The sequence below is a fragment of the Larus michahellis genome, chromosome 4, assembly GCF_964199755.1.
Source record: "Larus michahellis chromosome 4, bLarMic1.1, whole genome shotgun sequence".
NCBI classification, from domain to species: domain Eukaryota; kingdom Metazoa; phylum Chordata; class Aves; order Charadriiformes; family Laridae; genus Larus; species Larus michahellis.
Genome location: NC_133899.1, coordinates 65,934,862 through 65,948,659, shown reverse-complemented (window position 1 = coordinate 65,948,659; position 13,798 = coordinate 65,934,862). Strand labels below are relative to the sequence as shown.

Here is a 13,798-nt window from a genome sequence, read left to right as displayed (position 1 = left end):
AGGACAAGATTTCAGACACACTCCAGTCCCCAGACACTCTACCACCTTAATAGATCCACAGGTCCATCCTGAGATTGCCTACACACTACACAGGCACCTAATACAGGCTGTGGATTTTGCTATGAGGATAAGGCATCTAAATCCCCCTGTGGACCTGCATTTAGGGAATCCCCACAGTTCTACATAAAGCTCCAGCCTCCCTTTCAGACAGGGACTAAAGCAAACTAGTGGAGGGACTTCTCCAAGGCCTGAAAGCAAATCCGTGGCAAAGCCAGGAAGAGAACCCAGCAAAATCTTGGCTCACAGCCATGTTCGTACTCCTCCTGCCTATCCTGCCTCTGCAAATTAACTGAGATATTAGGATACACCCTTTATTATACCATTGATCAGCCTTACAGCCTTTGGCTAAATGTCCCAGGCAGCCTTGGAAGGTGAAGCCAAATGAGTGATTCAACTGGCAAAAATTCAGATCCAAGATGAGTGGTTTGCCAGGGAGTGCAAAACAAGTCTCAGAGCAGGCAGATGGCTGGAGGGCAGGACTTCAGCAGGTACATTCACATTGATAGCCGGGATGGGGCTGTTTGCTAATATTCAGGCAGCCACAAAGTATCTTCAGCACAGCAAGAGGAAAGGGACCAAATCCAGGAAGAGTTCAGATTGTAACACTCAGCACAGCCCTAAGGGAGTTCAGAGAAGGGTTACATGAGCCATCAGGGGGACGAAGGGGCCAACTTCGGACAAATGATTCAAGAAGCCAAGAATTTCAGCTTGGCCAGGCAATGACTAAGGGAGGGATATACTGCAACAAGTTTTGGATCACACTTTATAATATAAAGTTCCCGTAATAATTGGTTTGGAAGAGACTTATGATACAATTAACAGAAGTTTGCAAGCATATATTATTATAAATTACAAGCAGCTTACTGATCAGTTAGATTTCTCAACACTCGCTTAACCATTTTGTTACCCTTCACAGGCATTTACAAATGGAAAAATACTATAAAGTGTGACTGTGATGCTTAAGAGCACAAGCCTGAATAAAGGGTGCAGGAATTATCCAAACAAGATGGATTTGAAAGCAGGGATCACTTTATACTAAGGAAAATCTCCTTGCCAGGCACCATTGCATAACATCCCTGAAGCAACAACAACTGCTCATGTGGAAGAGTCACATCAGTTTAGCTACTTTAATGAAATTTAGCAGCCAGGAGCAAGAAGGCGCCTGTGGCATGTGACCAGCCACCACTCAGTACAGCAGACCTTGGGAATCAATGATTTAGGGCACTGTATGGAGGTGGAATTAGTTCCAGTGAAATGACTGTAAGGACTGGTTCCAGTGGGTGGGAGGGGAAGTTTAGATCAATTATCAGGAAAAATTTCTATTGGGTAACCAGTCCCCAAAACTATACCCATCAGTGAGAGGTCTCTTTGCCTGATAAATGGAAAAGTGCTCTGGGCATAGTCCTGAACCATCCATCACTGATGAATAAACCCAGTGGATCTTTCCTACAATATCATCTCTAGCACTACCAAGAGATAACTGAGCTAATCTGAATAGTCTTGACTCCTTGTGATGAGTATAACCTTCTGAGGCCAGAATTAATGAGATGGGTGATACGGGCTTCTTTTCTGGGCTTTAAATTTCACAAATGAATATATTATGCTACCGGAATTGGGCTGGTGCTTCAGCAGAAGGAATTAAAAGTATGGGAGAGGATGCTTTAATTGTTTAACATATACAGAGAGCAGTTCTAGCCAGGAAAAACAGGGCAACACCAATTCCACAGTTAGGAAGAGTGCAAGACAATTAGCCCAAAACCATTAACAGAAACAGGCACTAGTTCTCAGGTTGCTCTGAACAGCACCACTCTGGCTTCTAACACCAAATGAATGCTGAGATGTAGTTTAGCTTTGCTGCAGGATGAGAAAGGATATGTGTATATAACAGGAGCCTGGTAAGAAGCACTATGCTATCCTATTTACCACAGATACTAGCATTACAGTGCTGGTGCAATAAAAAGGGAAGACTCATAGAAAATACAAAGGCACACATCCTTGTTACTACTGGCTGGCCTTCTCCTCTGGGACACCAGCAAGACTTCATAATCCCTGAAGACAAGTTTTCAAGTCATGGGAGCAAGCTAACCATACTGGACAGCAAGTCTAGGCTCAGTAAGGCTTTGTACTCTATTAGCTAATTGCTGCCCTGTCTTTTAAATGAGAATAAAGTATCTTTCCAATGGCCACATATACATCTGTGACCTCGGAAAAGATGCAGCAGCTGATAAGAGCAGCTGTTACAATGATAATTTTAAAAAAAGCCTGTCAGCAACAGGAACAGAGGACGCAGGAAAGGCACTGCATCTGAAGCAAACTTTATCTTATTCTCCAATACAAAAGTCCCCTCTTAAGGTAGTCTCCACACATATGAATAGGTTAGTCCTTCTAGTCCCCTTCAGAGGAGCCAGCATCTACCTAGAAAGCCTCTAGTCTTACATGGTCAACCTTTTCCTCAGGGTCTTCATCCTAGAAGGATCAGGAGGAAAAAAGAGAGAAAGAAGTTAAAAGGAAGAACTATGGAAGCCTGCACAAAATAGCTTGAAGATCGATATGAATGGCTGTCCCACAACGCTTGCTTTCCAACCTTATTCCTTTGAACAAAGTACAAAGCTGATCCCACCATTGTGAGATTTTATATCCAGTCATTTATGCATATACCAACTGTGATGCTATAAAGCATACCTGTTTGACTGCAATGGCAGGAGAGTCTGCCAGCAATCAGACCCTTGAAAGCCATACTAAAGAAAAAACCTACAAATAAGAGTGAGAAGACTTAGTTCCTTCTCTCTATAGCGTGAGAAAATCCAAATTATTTGGGGGTATAGGATACTAGAAAGATTTGTATGGATAGGCTCTGCAACCATGCCAGAGACCTGAAATGATACTGGACCAGTCATACTGGGGATTATACACCGTAGCAGGCTGTAGCCCTTTTTTCAGGAGCTACTGTTTCTCAACCCTCTCAAGCCTAGGTCAGATCCTCCACTGGGAGCAGGAGCTACAGCAGTCAGCATGAGATAGGCCTAGCTGACAGCAGTGTTAGCTTTAGTAGATGAACTTTGGCTAACCCTATGGTATAAGGGAGCAGCTTAGTTACAGGGTAGATGAGTAACTCAGGGAAAGCAGCGTGTTAATCACTGTGAAAGTTGCAAACTGGTTGAAAACCTTTCTAGTGAGCAGACTGCCAGCACCAGGAGTGGTGATAACCAATTGTTAAGCACCAAATGCAAGGGGGAGGCAATTAAGAATTCATCAATCTCTACACAATCCTAGAAATGAGAGTGTTCAGAATCACTAAGGGAGAGAATCTAGGGTACCCCATGACATTGCACCAGGAGTACCGGATGGCTGGAACCATTACACTAATCCACCTGACTTTTCTTCTGGACTGCATCATCTCTCTTGTGGAACAGGGAAGCCATGTGATTAAAAAATTTCATGTATCTCTGATTAAAGTGGTTTGGTATATGAGTCCTCTTAGTCATCCGTCATCTGGTCTTACAGTCTTACCATGACAGAAGCGGAGGGAGCTACATGCAGGTTAGGACAGCTGGGGTACAGAAATGTCCATATCCGTGAGCAGCAAAAATGAAATCAGATTCACCCAAATGGTAAAATCTGTTGGAAGTGTGTTATCTGTCAGCCAGGGACCCACTTGTTCCCACACCAGAGAGCTGAAAGGCTGCTGTGGGGCCCAACATGACCTAACCTTCTCTGGATGTACAGAGCCCAAGCGGTACAGGACTTGCAGTAGCACAGAAGGAAATCTAGCTGGACAACACATGTTGGAAAAGCACTTGAATAACCACTTCTTTGAGCAATCTTCCACGTGGATTTCACCCTCAGCAACTGATTTGCAGTTGTTTATTCACTTGGTTTAGATAACCGAGTCCTATTTAAATGATGCCTGGATGTCAGCCTAGAGAATCACTGCCAGGAGTGTTTGTAAGCTGGGTGGTAGAAGTCCAAACAGCTGCTTTGCAAAATTCATCTGTGGGAACATCCTTCCAACATGCAGTGGAGGTGGCCCAAGCTTTTGTCTGTCTATACAAATCTATTCCGAATAAGTTATTTTTTACAGCACAGAAACGCTCACTTTTAACTATCACCCAAGAACCACAACTACATACACAAGCTTACAAATATCAGGTAGGACAGTCTTTTCAGAAGCGGAAGCACAGAGCCTTTCCACAAGCTTTGGTGAAGCACGGGGAAGAGAACCAGTAAGAAACTTAGATGATTTGGGGGCAAACCCTGATATAAAGTGAAAGTGACCCTGTCCTACTTGTGTGGAGATATTCTCAACATAGCCTGGAAAACCCTCATGCTTTAGGCTGACACATTGCCTATTAAAGCAGTCTCCACTCAAAGGACGTACAAAGTGCTGCCAGAGAGACATCAGCAACATCATAATGAGATTGTAAGAGGTAGAAACCAGGGAAGCCTTGAAAAACGTCCCAAGGGAATCCCCTCACTGTAGGATGAAGAGAAAACAGACTGTGTAAACAGGAACAACTACAATATTTTTGCATACTGATCTCTTATGGAACAGCAAATAGTTCGCTCTTGCTGAGAGGAAACACAGAAAAGGAAAAATTTGCTGATATATTTTAAAAAAAGGCTTTTCCACTCAGCTTTCCAAATCAATCTCCCCAAGAGCTCCAAACCTGGCCAAACAGCTTCTTTTGGTGGATGTCACCAAGCCAACAGTCAGGCTGTTGGATGCAGTGATGTTAGAGCCAGGAAAAAGGTTTGACTTTTATTCTATGAAAGTGTCCAGAAGTCCTGGTAGGATGGGACAGCAAAGATCTTCAACAGATCTCATTATATCTGCCCCTCCCATTATACAAATAACATGACCAGCTTGAGTTTGTCCCATTTTGTCAGAAACTCGATAGCATCAAGATGAGTAAAAAGCAACACATCAAGCCAGGGGATGGGAAAGGCCTCCCAATGGAAAAATGGATACATTACCCCTCTGAAAATGAATGTTTGAAATGCAGAGTTCTGGCATGCAGTAAGCAGATTTATCTCTAGGAATTCCCATTTACGGCATATTCCCCTGGGTGCCCAAGTGCCTGCCGATTTGCCAAGGAGCTCTAAAGGCCAGGAACACGCACAGCCATTGCTGCAGGAGGATGCTGACAGCGCCAATTACAGCAAGTAATCATGTTCCTTCTTGCCTCATCAAATAATACATAGCTGCAGTGTAGTTTGTTAGTACTTGCACTTCTGAAAAGGCAGGAATGCTCTGCTCATCAGATGGCAGACTGGGAGTTTTGTGACCCTTAGTGAGCCCCTTGAGGAGACAGAGGTCTAAATTTGAAGGTAATGCAGATACTTCCACACAGGAATGGGACTTATCAAATAGAGATTTGGGCAGAGGAATTACAGATACGCCGCTGTAGTTAAGAAACTTATTGTGGGAGACGCATACACACAACAGGCACTGAAAAGATACTAAGATATCATACTGTTCACACAGAGCTTGGGCAAGTACATTAGGCTACAAGGCAGTAGAGATTGCAGTTGTGCCCTAGGGAAGGAGGTTTTAACAACACATTCGTGAGAAAAGACACACAGTTGAGGAGATGTACCATTATTTGGAGTCTCTTTTGGAAGACAGAGTCCGGGTCAAGGAGAGATCAGCAGTAATTTGATAAAATCTACGCTCCAAGTCAGATGATTTGCCTATTGACTTCAAAACAAGCATCTTTTTAATTATGTTAAATGAGTTGTTCGCCCCTCAAAGTGAATCTCCTCGTAATAAGCACAAATGTCAAAACATGGATAGACAGGTAGTTTTTGCTTCCTTCAAGCAAGCTGCTCTGACTGGAAAACACTTCCTGGATTGTTCTTAATGTCATGAAAAGACCAGAACAATAGCACAAATGGTATGTTCAAATGAGAAATTTGAGCTGGGTAGAAACTAGGTGGATTGACATGGAATTAAAAAAAAAAAGTCAAAATGAATCTTAAAACAGTTTTAAAACTCTGAGGAACTACTGACAGCGGAATTACCATCCTGAATGTGAAACTGCACATGAAGGTGTGACTATGGCAAAGGTTTAAGACAAACGCCTTTGTCTTCAAAATCAGTAATAAGAACAAAACCTCCATTAATTACATGGGGCCTCCTCCACTACTGCCAGTTCCAGAAAAAAGTACTGTGTGGCTTGGGTTTTTTTTTATTTTGCAAATAAATTGTTTCTTTTGGGAAAGTTCCTTGAAAAGGTTTCAAGATGACCAGATGGCTGAATGAGACATCCATTGTAACAGCTGACCCCACCAGTTGGAGGCAAGCCAGATCCAAGCTTCCAGAAAAGTAAAAGGTGATTGCCAATCTAGGGTGAAGGGAAAAACAATATTAGTTCTATTAAATGCTCACTTTTGATATCAAATATGATTGTGTATGAGAAGCCTCCAATTCTGAAGCAAAGGAAATGGCTGAAGATTATTTATAATGGATTTTGCCTCTTCTCCAGTAGCTCCAAGGTTTTCAGTTAACAGCAACATTCAGCAACGAAGAACTGTCTGAAGGGAGACTATTGACAACAAACGGTTCTTCCTGGTGGTTAAGATCCAGTAATAACATATTTGAATCTTGTAAGGCGTGGAAGGCCTCACCCTTCTGCTGCTGGAAAGCTCACTGCTTTCAAACAGAAGACTGTAACTATTTCTCAGGCCTCTCCAGGGGTGCCCAAGGACTGGAGCCTTCACAGTTTCTTCCTAGCTATTATAACGGCTATGATGCAAGACACACCAAGTACAACCGCAGTAAATTACAGTCAGGCAGCCATACCCCGACATCCCGCCCGGGTCTCTTCCTAACCAGGGCATCAGTCCATGAACTAGGACGGCCAGTTCCAGTAAGAGAACAATCTGACAGTGAGCCACCCTAATCTGGAGGCTAACCAACGATTACACTCACTTAAACCACCAGCTGGTTTCTTTAAGACTTTCTTTACCTACGAGGCCCACACTTATTTTGATTTCTTAAATTATGCCTTCTGCAAACTCCCTCACGGAATCCCTCCCGAACTCCTACAGCATACCCCGGGAAGGAAGAATGCATAGGTGGGAGACGATTCCCCATTATGCCTATCAAGAGAAAAAGGGCATACTTTCTCCAGAAAAAAAAAAAAAAAGCCTGTTCTATGAGGTGCTGTTGTAAACTAAGCCATAACAGTGTATTTTCAACAGCATTGCAGGGACTCCAAGGAAATATCCCTCCACAAAACCATTTTGTCACAGATGGCTGGGACACAACTACCCAGTGTAACAGGAGAGTTTTGTCATGGCACAGAGGATCAGGGAGTAGCCACTACCGAGAGAGAAGGTCGCAGGGCTCTGAGCATAGTAGCTTGAAGCACAGCTGCTGCCAGGGTGGCACCAGCAGGGCAAAGGAGTTTTGCAATTTAAAGACGCCAAGAATACGGTATGCCAGAGACCACTACTGGCATTGCAAAAAGATAAGTATTATCTTATTGAAACAAATATCACTGACAATAAGATGTGCCCTTTTGTCCCTCTGAAGGTGTGAGGGAGCAAAATCTGTACGTCATTGCTTGATAGGTCCCTGTGGAGAAGCCATGCTAACAGCAGAGAGCAAATCTCCAAGCAGAATTTGGGCAGTCTGCAGTGGTAAGCAAGAAAGTGAACTGAAAGGGTTCAGAACTCATCTTTCCAGGTATTAGAGGGATGTTGCCTCACTCTCCTGTGAAACAGGCGTTCCAGACCATCTTCGACTTTCTGAAGATGTACTGACAGAACAGGCTCTGAACAAAAGTTTTTCTCCAAAGCCAAAAGGGAATTGAGTTTGCATGTTACTACGCACAAGACAAAGTCTCAGATGCTGCAGAGCTGGTGCCTAGCATGACCTCTGTAGCCCATGCATGGAGGAAAGGAAAGTGTCACTATACAAACTCGGTACTGACCAGACACTGTACTCTAGCTCTAGCAATAGCAAAGGTGCAAAAGTAAGGCATCTGCTTACCTGTACTCTATCTTGCTACCATAGAGGGTGGCAAAAATGGTCACAAAATCATGTGCCTGCTCATATTTTAATTCCCATGGAAGATATGCATGTATGGAAGGGAGAGGCCCCAAGTCCTGTTTGATGCAACTCTCCATACCTCACACGTGAGAAACCGTGGCCCCGGATATGACCCTGTGTGAAAAGTACCCATTGCGCAGAGGGCAACACCAGGATCGGGACAGGGCAGTCACATGGGTCCCAACAATAAGGACAAACTTCAAAGGACAGAGCACAAGATCTCAGAAGAACCGAAGAATCCTCCACCGGGGATACACCAGCAGGATTACAGACAGGTTCTCCCAACAGGACACCCACCTCTCCGAGAGAAGCAGACAGGGAATTCTTCCTGCTGAGATTTTCGTCCTGGCGGGCTCGGCGGCCCATCTTTAGCACCTGTAGCGCAGGGGGAAACGCGAAGGAGCAGAGGGCACACGGTTACTGACAACAGCTGCTTCGGGGCCGGGGGCAAAGCCGCAAGCGGCAGCTCTGCGGTTATACCTTATGCCCTGCAATGAGACACGGCCCCCCGATAGCGCAGAGGCGTTACCAGCCGCAGGTGTTAACCCCGCGGCCGGTGGGCGGGTCGAGCTCCTCGATCCCTCCCTCCCCCCCGCCGGCTGCTCGGCCCTTCCCCGCGGCGCGGCGTCCGAACCCCGCGGTAAGCCCGGGTAGGCCTCCCGGGGGGGGGGACGGACGACACCGTATCCCCGCCTCCGTCGCCGCGGGCCCCGAGCCCAGCCTCCTGCGAACAGGCCGCGCTTGAAGACTTCGGAACCCCCCTCCCCGCCCCCGGGACCGGCCCCGAGGCGGCCGCTCGCGCCCTGCGACCGTTAACGGCCCCCTCGCGCGCCGCGAGCGGCAGAGCAGCCTCGCCGCGGCCCGGGCCCGCTCACCCCGGCGGCGGCGCCCCCTCGTCGCGGCGCCTCCGCTCGCTCCGGCTCAGCCTCCATCCTCCGCCGCCGCCGCCGCCGGTGCTTCCGGCGGACAGCCCGCCCCCGCCGCCCCGGCAACCGCCGCCCGCCGCCCCGGCAACCGCCGCCCGCCGCGGCCACCCCGCTGGTCCCCGCCGGCCCGGCCTGCGCCGAGCCCGGCCCTCTCGTCACGCCGTCCCTGCCGCGGAGCCCGGCCTGCCCCCGAGCGCCCGACCTCGCCAAAGCTTGCCCGGCCCCGGCCCCTCCGGGGCGGCCCCGGTCCCTGCAGGCGGGGGCAGCCGGCGGGGCCGCACGCCTCGCAAAGACGGCGTCGGGGCGGGCCGGGTGCTGCTGCCAAACGGCCGGCAAGAGAATACAACGCCCGGTACTCCTGGTAGCCATATAAATATTCCAGCCCCGTTAGCGGACCTGAAAATCTCGGCCTGGCTAACGGCGACAGCGGCGCTACGGTTTCTCAGCGCAATACGTCATGTCAGCGCTCTTTTATCCGTTTTTAATTTCCCCTGCAGCGGGGGCAGGTTAAGCACAGCCTGCCGCCCTGCCTTCTCCAGCTCCTTGCTGTCTACGCTCTTTCAGTTCCCGCTAATCCCAGCCTCGCACATCTCCCTCCTCACGGAGGGCCTTGCCAAGTCTCCTGATGCTCTTCCCAATGCTCTCCAGCTCTCTAACGCTGCTTTCCAGACGAGGCAGCCGGTCCCCAGAGCGCTCGGTGGAGGCAGTCCCGAGGATCAAATGTAAGATCATTACACACATGCCCCTCGAGTGTACATTGTGCAGAGATTTCCACTGAGCCGCATAAAATGATCCCTGGTCCCTTTCTCGGCTGGGCAGATGTATAGATTAATGGTTTTAGCTCCACATGTTAAATAAACATTCAGTTCTCCGGTGCTTTCTCCATTTGCCGATATTTTTCTGGTATCTCATCTCTGACATTCCTCGCAATCTTCACCCATCCTTATTAGCCTAAATAATTGTCATCCACTTATTCCGCTGCTACGGTCAGGGACTGACACTTTGCCATGATGAAAATTGACTGTGTAATCCTAAAGTTTTAAGCCTTCCAGGAATACTTTTTATTAAAGGCACCACATCTCACTCCAGACCTGCTTAGCTTTAGTAGACGCTCACGGTCTGGCTGAAGAACTTTAAGGAGTCTGAATAAATTGTGTCAAATAATTCCCCCTTTTTCCATTCCTTACGGACATTTTCAAGTAGTTGCGCTGTGGCTGTGATGATCTAAGGATTAAGTGAAATAAGATTTGTGGGCAGAGGTAATAACTTTTTATTAGACCAACTGATATAGCTGGAAAAAACATACAAGAAGTGTTTCTGTGCCTGAAAGCTTGGCTGTTTTTTCCAGCTATATCAATTGGTCTAATAAAAGATACTATCTCTCTTTACAAACCTTGACATGTTCAAGGAATTCAGTAAGTGAGATGTGATTTTCCTTTATTTGAAGCCAGGCTGCTTAGGCTCTATGAAATCACGATCTTCCAGACACTTTGTTCTTCTAATTACAGATTCAAGTATTCACCAGGTAGAGAGGGCAGTTTTCGCTCAGCCCCATGCTTCACCACCAGGGATGTAGGAATACGGCCCCGCATGTCCCACTTCCCACCCGCTCCTCCGAAGAGCTGACGCAACCGTGTAGCTACGCAGGTACCAGGAGACAGAGGGGACCCCAGGATGTCCGGGTGCAAGTGTACACTTACAGCTGACCTTCTCGATCAGAAAAAGAGCATCCTAAGAGGAGCGTGGTAGTGTCCAGAGGAATGTCTGCTAAAGCAGGAGGGCATCCCTGGGGTGGGAATCCTTGGGTAGGAGGGCATTGCCAGCTGTGGCCCCAAACAGGTTGCTGGCGGGGTGTTGCTACCAGAGGCAGGGTAAGAACAATATGGGGTGCCACCCTGGATGTGAGCCACCAGGACCCATGGGTTCACTTGTCTTGAATTGACCCCTCCCAAGCCCCTCCTCACAATCCCCCTCCAGTCCCGATCCCAGGCACTACCCCACTAGCACGTCCCAGCCCCCCCCAGACATGCTGTGCTGACACCCCAGTGACAGGAGTCTCAGGCCAATTGAAGGATGGTGGGGTCCTCGTGCAGGACAGAAAACGTTCAAGGACTTGAGGAACCAAACTTTGACTTCTGATTTCACACATTCTCAATGAGAGAGAAGAGCAGACGTGCAGATAGAATGAAACCTAAAACCTGTCCTGCCTTGAGTCCCTCCGGACCCATCAGAACGGGGTTTGTCACCCACCCTGACACATTTTTGCCTGCTTGGGCAGGGCAACAGGGGAGAAAGAGTTTTCATCCATCGTTTCACGTTGTGGCTAAAATGGATCTTGCTTGCTTTAAATAGCGGGGTCACCTTTTCTGAACAGCCTAATTCTCCTCTGCCCTACTGGTGACAACGCAGGCAGCATTTGGTGCTGGGTCTAGAGCAGCCCCACTCAGCCGAGAAGGAGATGGTTAACAGGAGAAACATCTGGTGCTGCTGTGGCTGCCTAAAGCCACTCTCTGTGCTTGCTTCCTGTCCAGTTCAGGTCGGTGGTGCCAGGGTTTCTCTTTCCCAGCGTACGGTTTCAGGTGTGTATTCTCAGCTCTCAGTCTGCCTTACTTGTTGAGTTTTGTCCTCACTATAAATCACGTTGCTGCCACCCCCTCTCCTCTGAACAGCAAGTAAGAACCACGCAAGCATTCCTTCCGCGGACAAGTTCTCACACCTAAGCATAGACTCTCTCCATCTGGTTCCAACCCAAACCTGATCACACACAATAGGAGTAACAGAGCCCCCCACTAACGCTGTTTGCTGTTGATTACTCCTTGAGTGGACCTATGAATAGAGCTTGTGTCTGGTCCTCCTTCCACCCAAGAGAAAGCCGGGAGAGTCTGGGAAAGCAATCACACTTGAGCATTCCCACATGCTTCTGCTCCTAGACCACCTTTAGAGCGAGGGCACACAGGCGTAGTTAAAGCTACAGCTATGGTGGAGAGCCCACATGGTAGCACTGCTGTGGGAGAGAACAATGACCACCTTATTCAGAGCAGCCAAAGGTTTTGTTGAGCAGCGCTCTGGCAGCAGTAGGATTTATGGGACGCGGGGCAATTCCAGTAGCAACCAGTGACACAGCGCTGTGCTTTTCCTTCCTCACCCAGTCCTCACGTCGGGCGGCCAGCCAGACTCCCGGGTTCGACGTGGGCCAATTCATTGAAAACAGTAAGCTTCCACGGGGAAGCAAAGCGCTCAGCAAAGACTGCCGCTGCCGTAGCCTGCTCCACGCGAGCAGCTCCAAGAACCTGTTTGATTTTTCTGCTATTATTTTCTCCACGCATCTCCAATTGTTTACCCCATCTCTAAGGATTTTTGGAGGAGGGAAACAACTGCTGTTATTTGTAATATAAATTCTGTTATTTGTGCGGGTTCCAGGACAAAACCCCCTAACAATTGCAAAGCTTCAAACAAGAGGTTCCTCCCTCTGGAAGGTGGAAGGGGCTTTGATAAGCAGAAAAGTCCCCCACATTTGCCTGTCCTGATCTCCACGAGAACAGATGATGTTCGGGTTACATCAGCCCCAGCCCAGTCTCTCAAACCCCAGCCAGGGTTGCCAAGTGTGAAATATTTCCTCCGACACTCACACGGTCAGTAGCCCCATCCGCCTCTCCCTCAGCCCAGCTGGATTCAAGCGTGTCCAAGACGTGCAACCTGTCAGTGACTGCTGCTCGCAGCCACCAGCGCACGTCGGCCCACGGAGCTTCCCCACCTCTTCCCAACCCAGAGAGAGCAACGCCAGAGCAGAATGCGAGTGGCCCAATATTGGAACCAGCACCACACCCACATCCTTCTTCTCCGCTATTATTTCCAAGCAGTAAGTCCCCACTGTCAACTCTTAACAGAAAAGTCTGCTCTCAGCCATTAACAACATAACTTTAAATTTTCTACTATTGCATGTCATCTGATTTCTACTGCCTCAGCCATCAAATTTGCCTACCCCCTCCTATAGGGTATCCCAGTCCTCCCCTGTATTGACAATGCCTCCCAACTTTGGGTAAGCAGCCAATTTCATTAGCACATCCATTGTGGCGTGCCAAGATCATTAATGAAAACTGGGCCCAGGACCAGCCACTGGGGAACGCCTCTGGTAATCTCTTATAATTCCTGAACTTATCTCCATCTTAACTAATAACTCACCATGCGGCACTGTAGCAAATGGATTACCAGAGTCCAAAGCAATCAGTTCTACTGCATTTAGTGTGACCTCCAACCTAACACCGGGTAGAGGAGGTCCCAGAGCTGAAAAGCATCCAGAATTCATTCCAGAAGCGCCTGGGGAGCTCTAGAAACATCCATCCCAACCTACATAAAAATATTCCATGGATGGTTAAACTGCAGCGCTCAGACTTTGCACCTTACTCCGAGTCGTGATTTGCCTGACGTCATCTTAGAGCCACTAGATCTTGTTATGTCTTTGTCTGCTCCACCGAGGAACTCAAATGCCTCTTCCCCCAGCAAAGCACACGCAAACTGTGAGCAGCTCACCCTTCCGTCTCCTCAGACCTGCAGGGAACGGGCTCACCGGGCCCCCAGCAGCCCCATGGATTTCCTCTGAACCTCTTCCATGCTCCGTGCCTTCAGTGAGGCGCTGGCCTTTGGAGCTGGCAGAGCTCTCCCAGCTCAGCTTCCCCCGGTGCCCTGCCCAGCTCTCTCCTCAGCCGCAGCCGCTGTCCCTGCTGCATCTTCCCTGCGCACGGGCCCAGGTCATGGA

The 13,798-nt window shown here is 48.3% G+C and overlaps 1 protein-coding gene across 3 annotated transcripts in view; it reads right to left on the bottom strand.

Annotated features, from left to right (window-relative positions):
• Positions 1–9,693, bottom strand: part of IFT43 (intraflagellar transport 43) — a 46,141-nt gene extending 36,448 nt beyond the window's left edge. The window contains exons 1-2 of one of the 3 annotated variants that reach the window (XM_074585314.1): positions 9,439–9,693; positions 8,414–8,491 (exon numbers count right to left, since the gene is read on the bottom strand). In XM_074585314.1, coding sequence (XP_074441415.1) covers positions 8,414–8,482 — 69 coding nt within the window. In that variant the 5' untranslated portion in view covers positions 8,483–8,491; positions 9,439–9,693. Of the gene's footprint in view, positions 1–8,413; positions 8,492–8,991; positions 9,212–9,438 lie in introns of those variants that run through there. The other 2 variants (XM_074585316.1, XM_074585315.1) reach the window with 2 other exon arrangements.
• Positions 9,694–13,798: the final 4,105 nt, after the last annotated feature.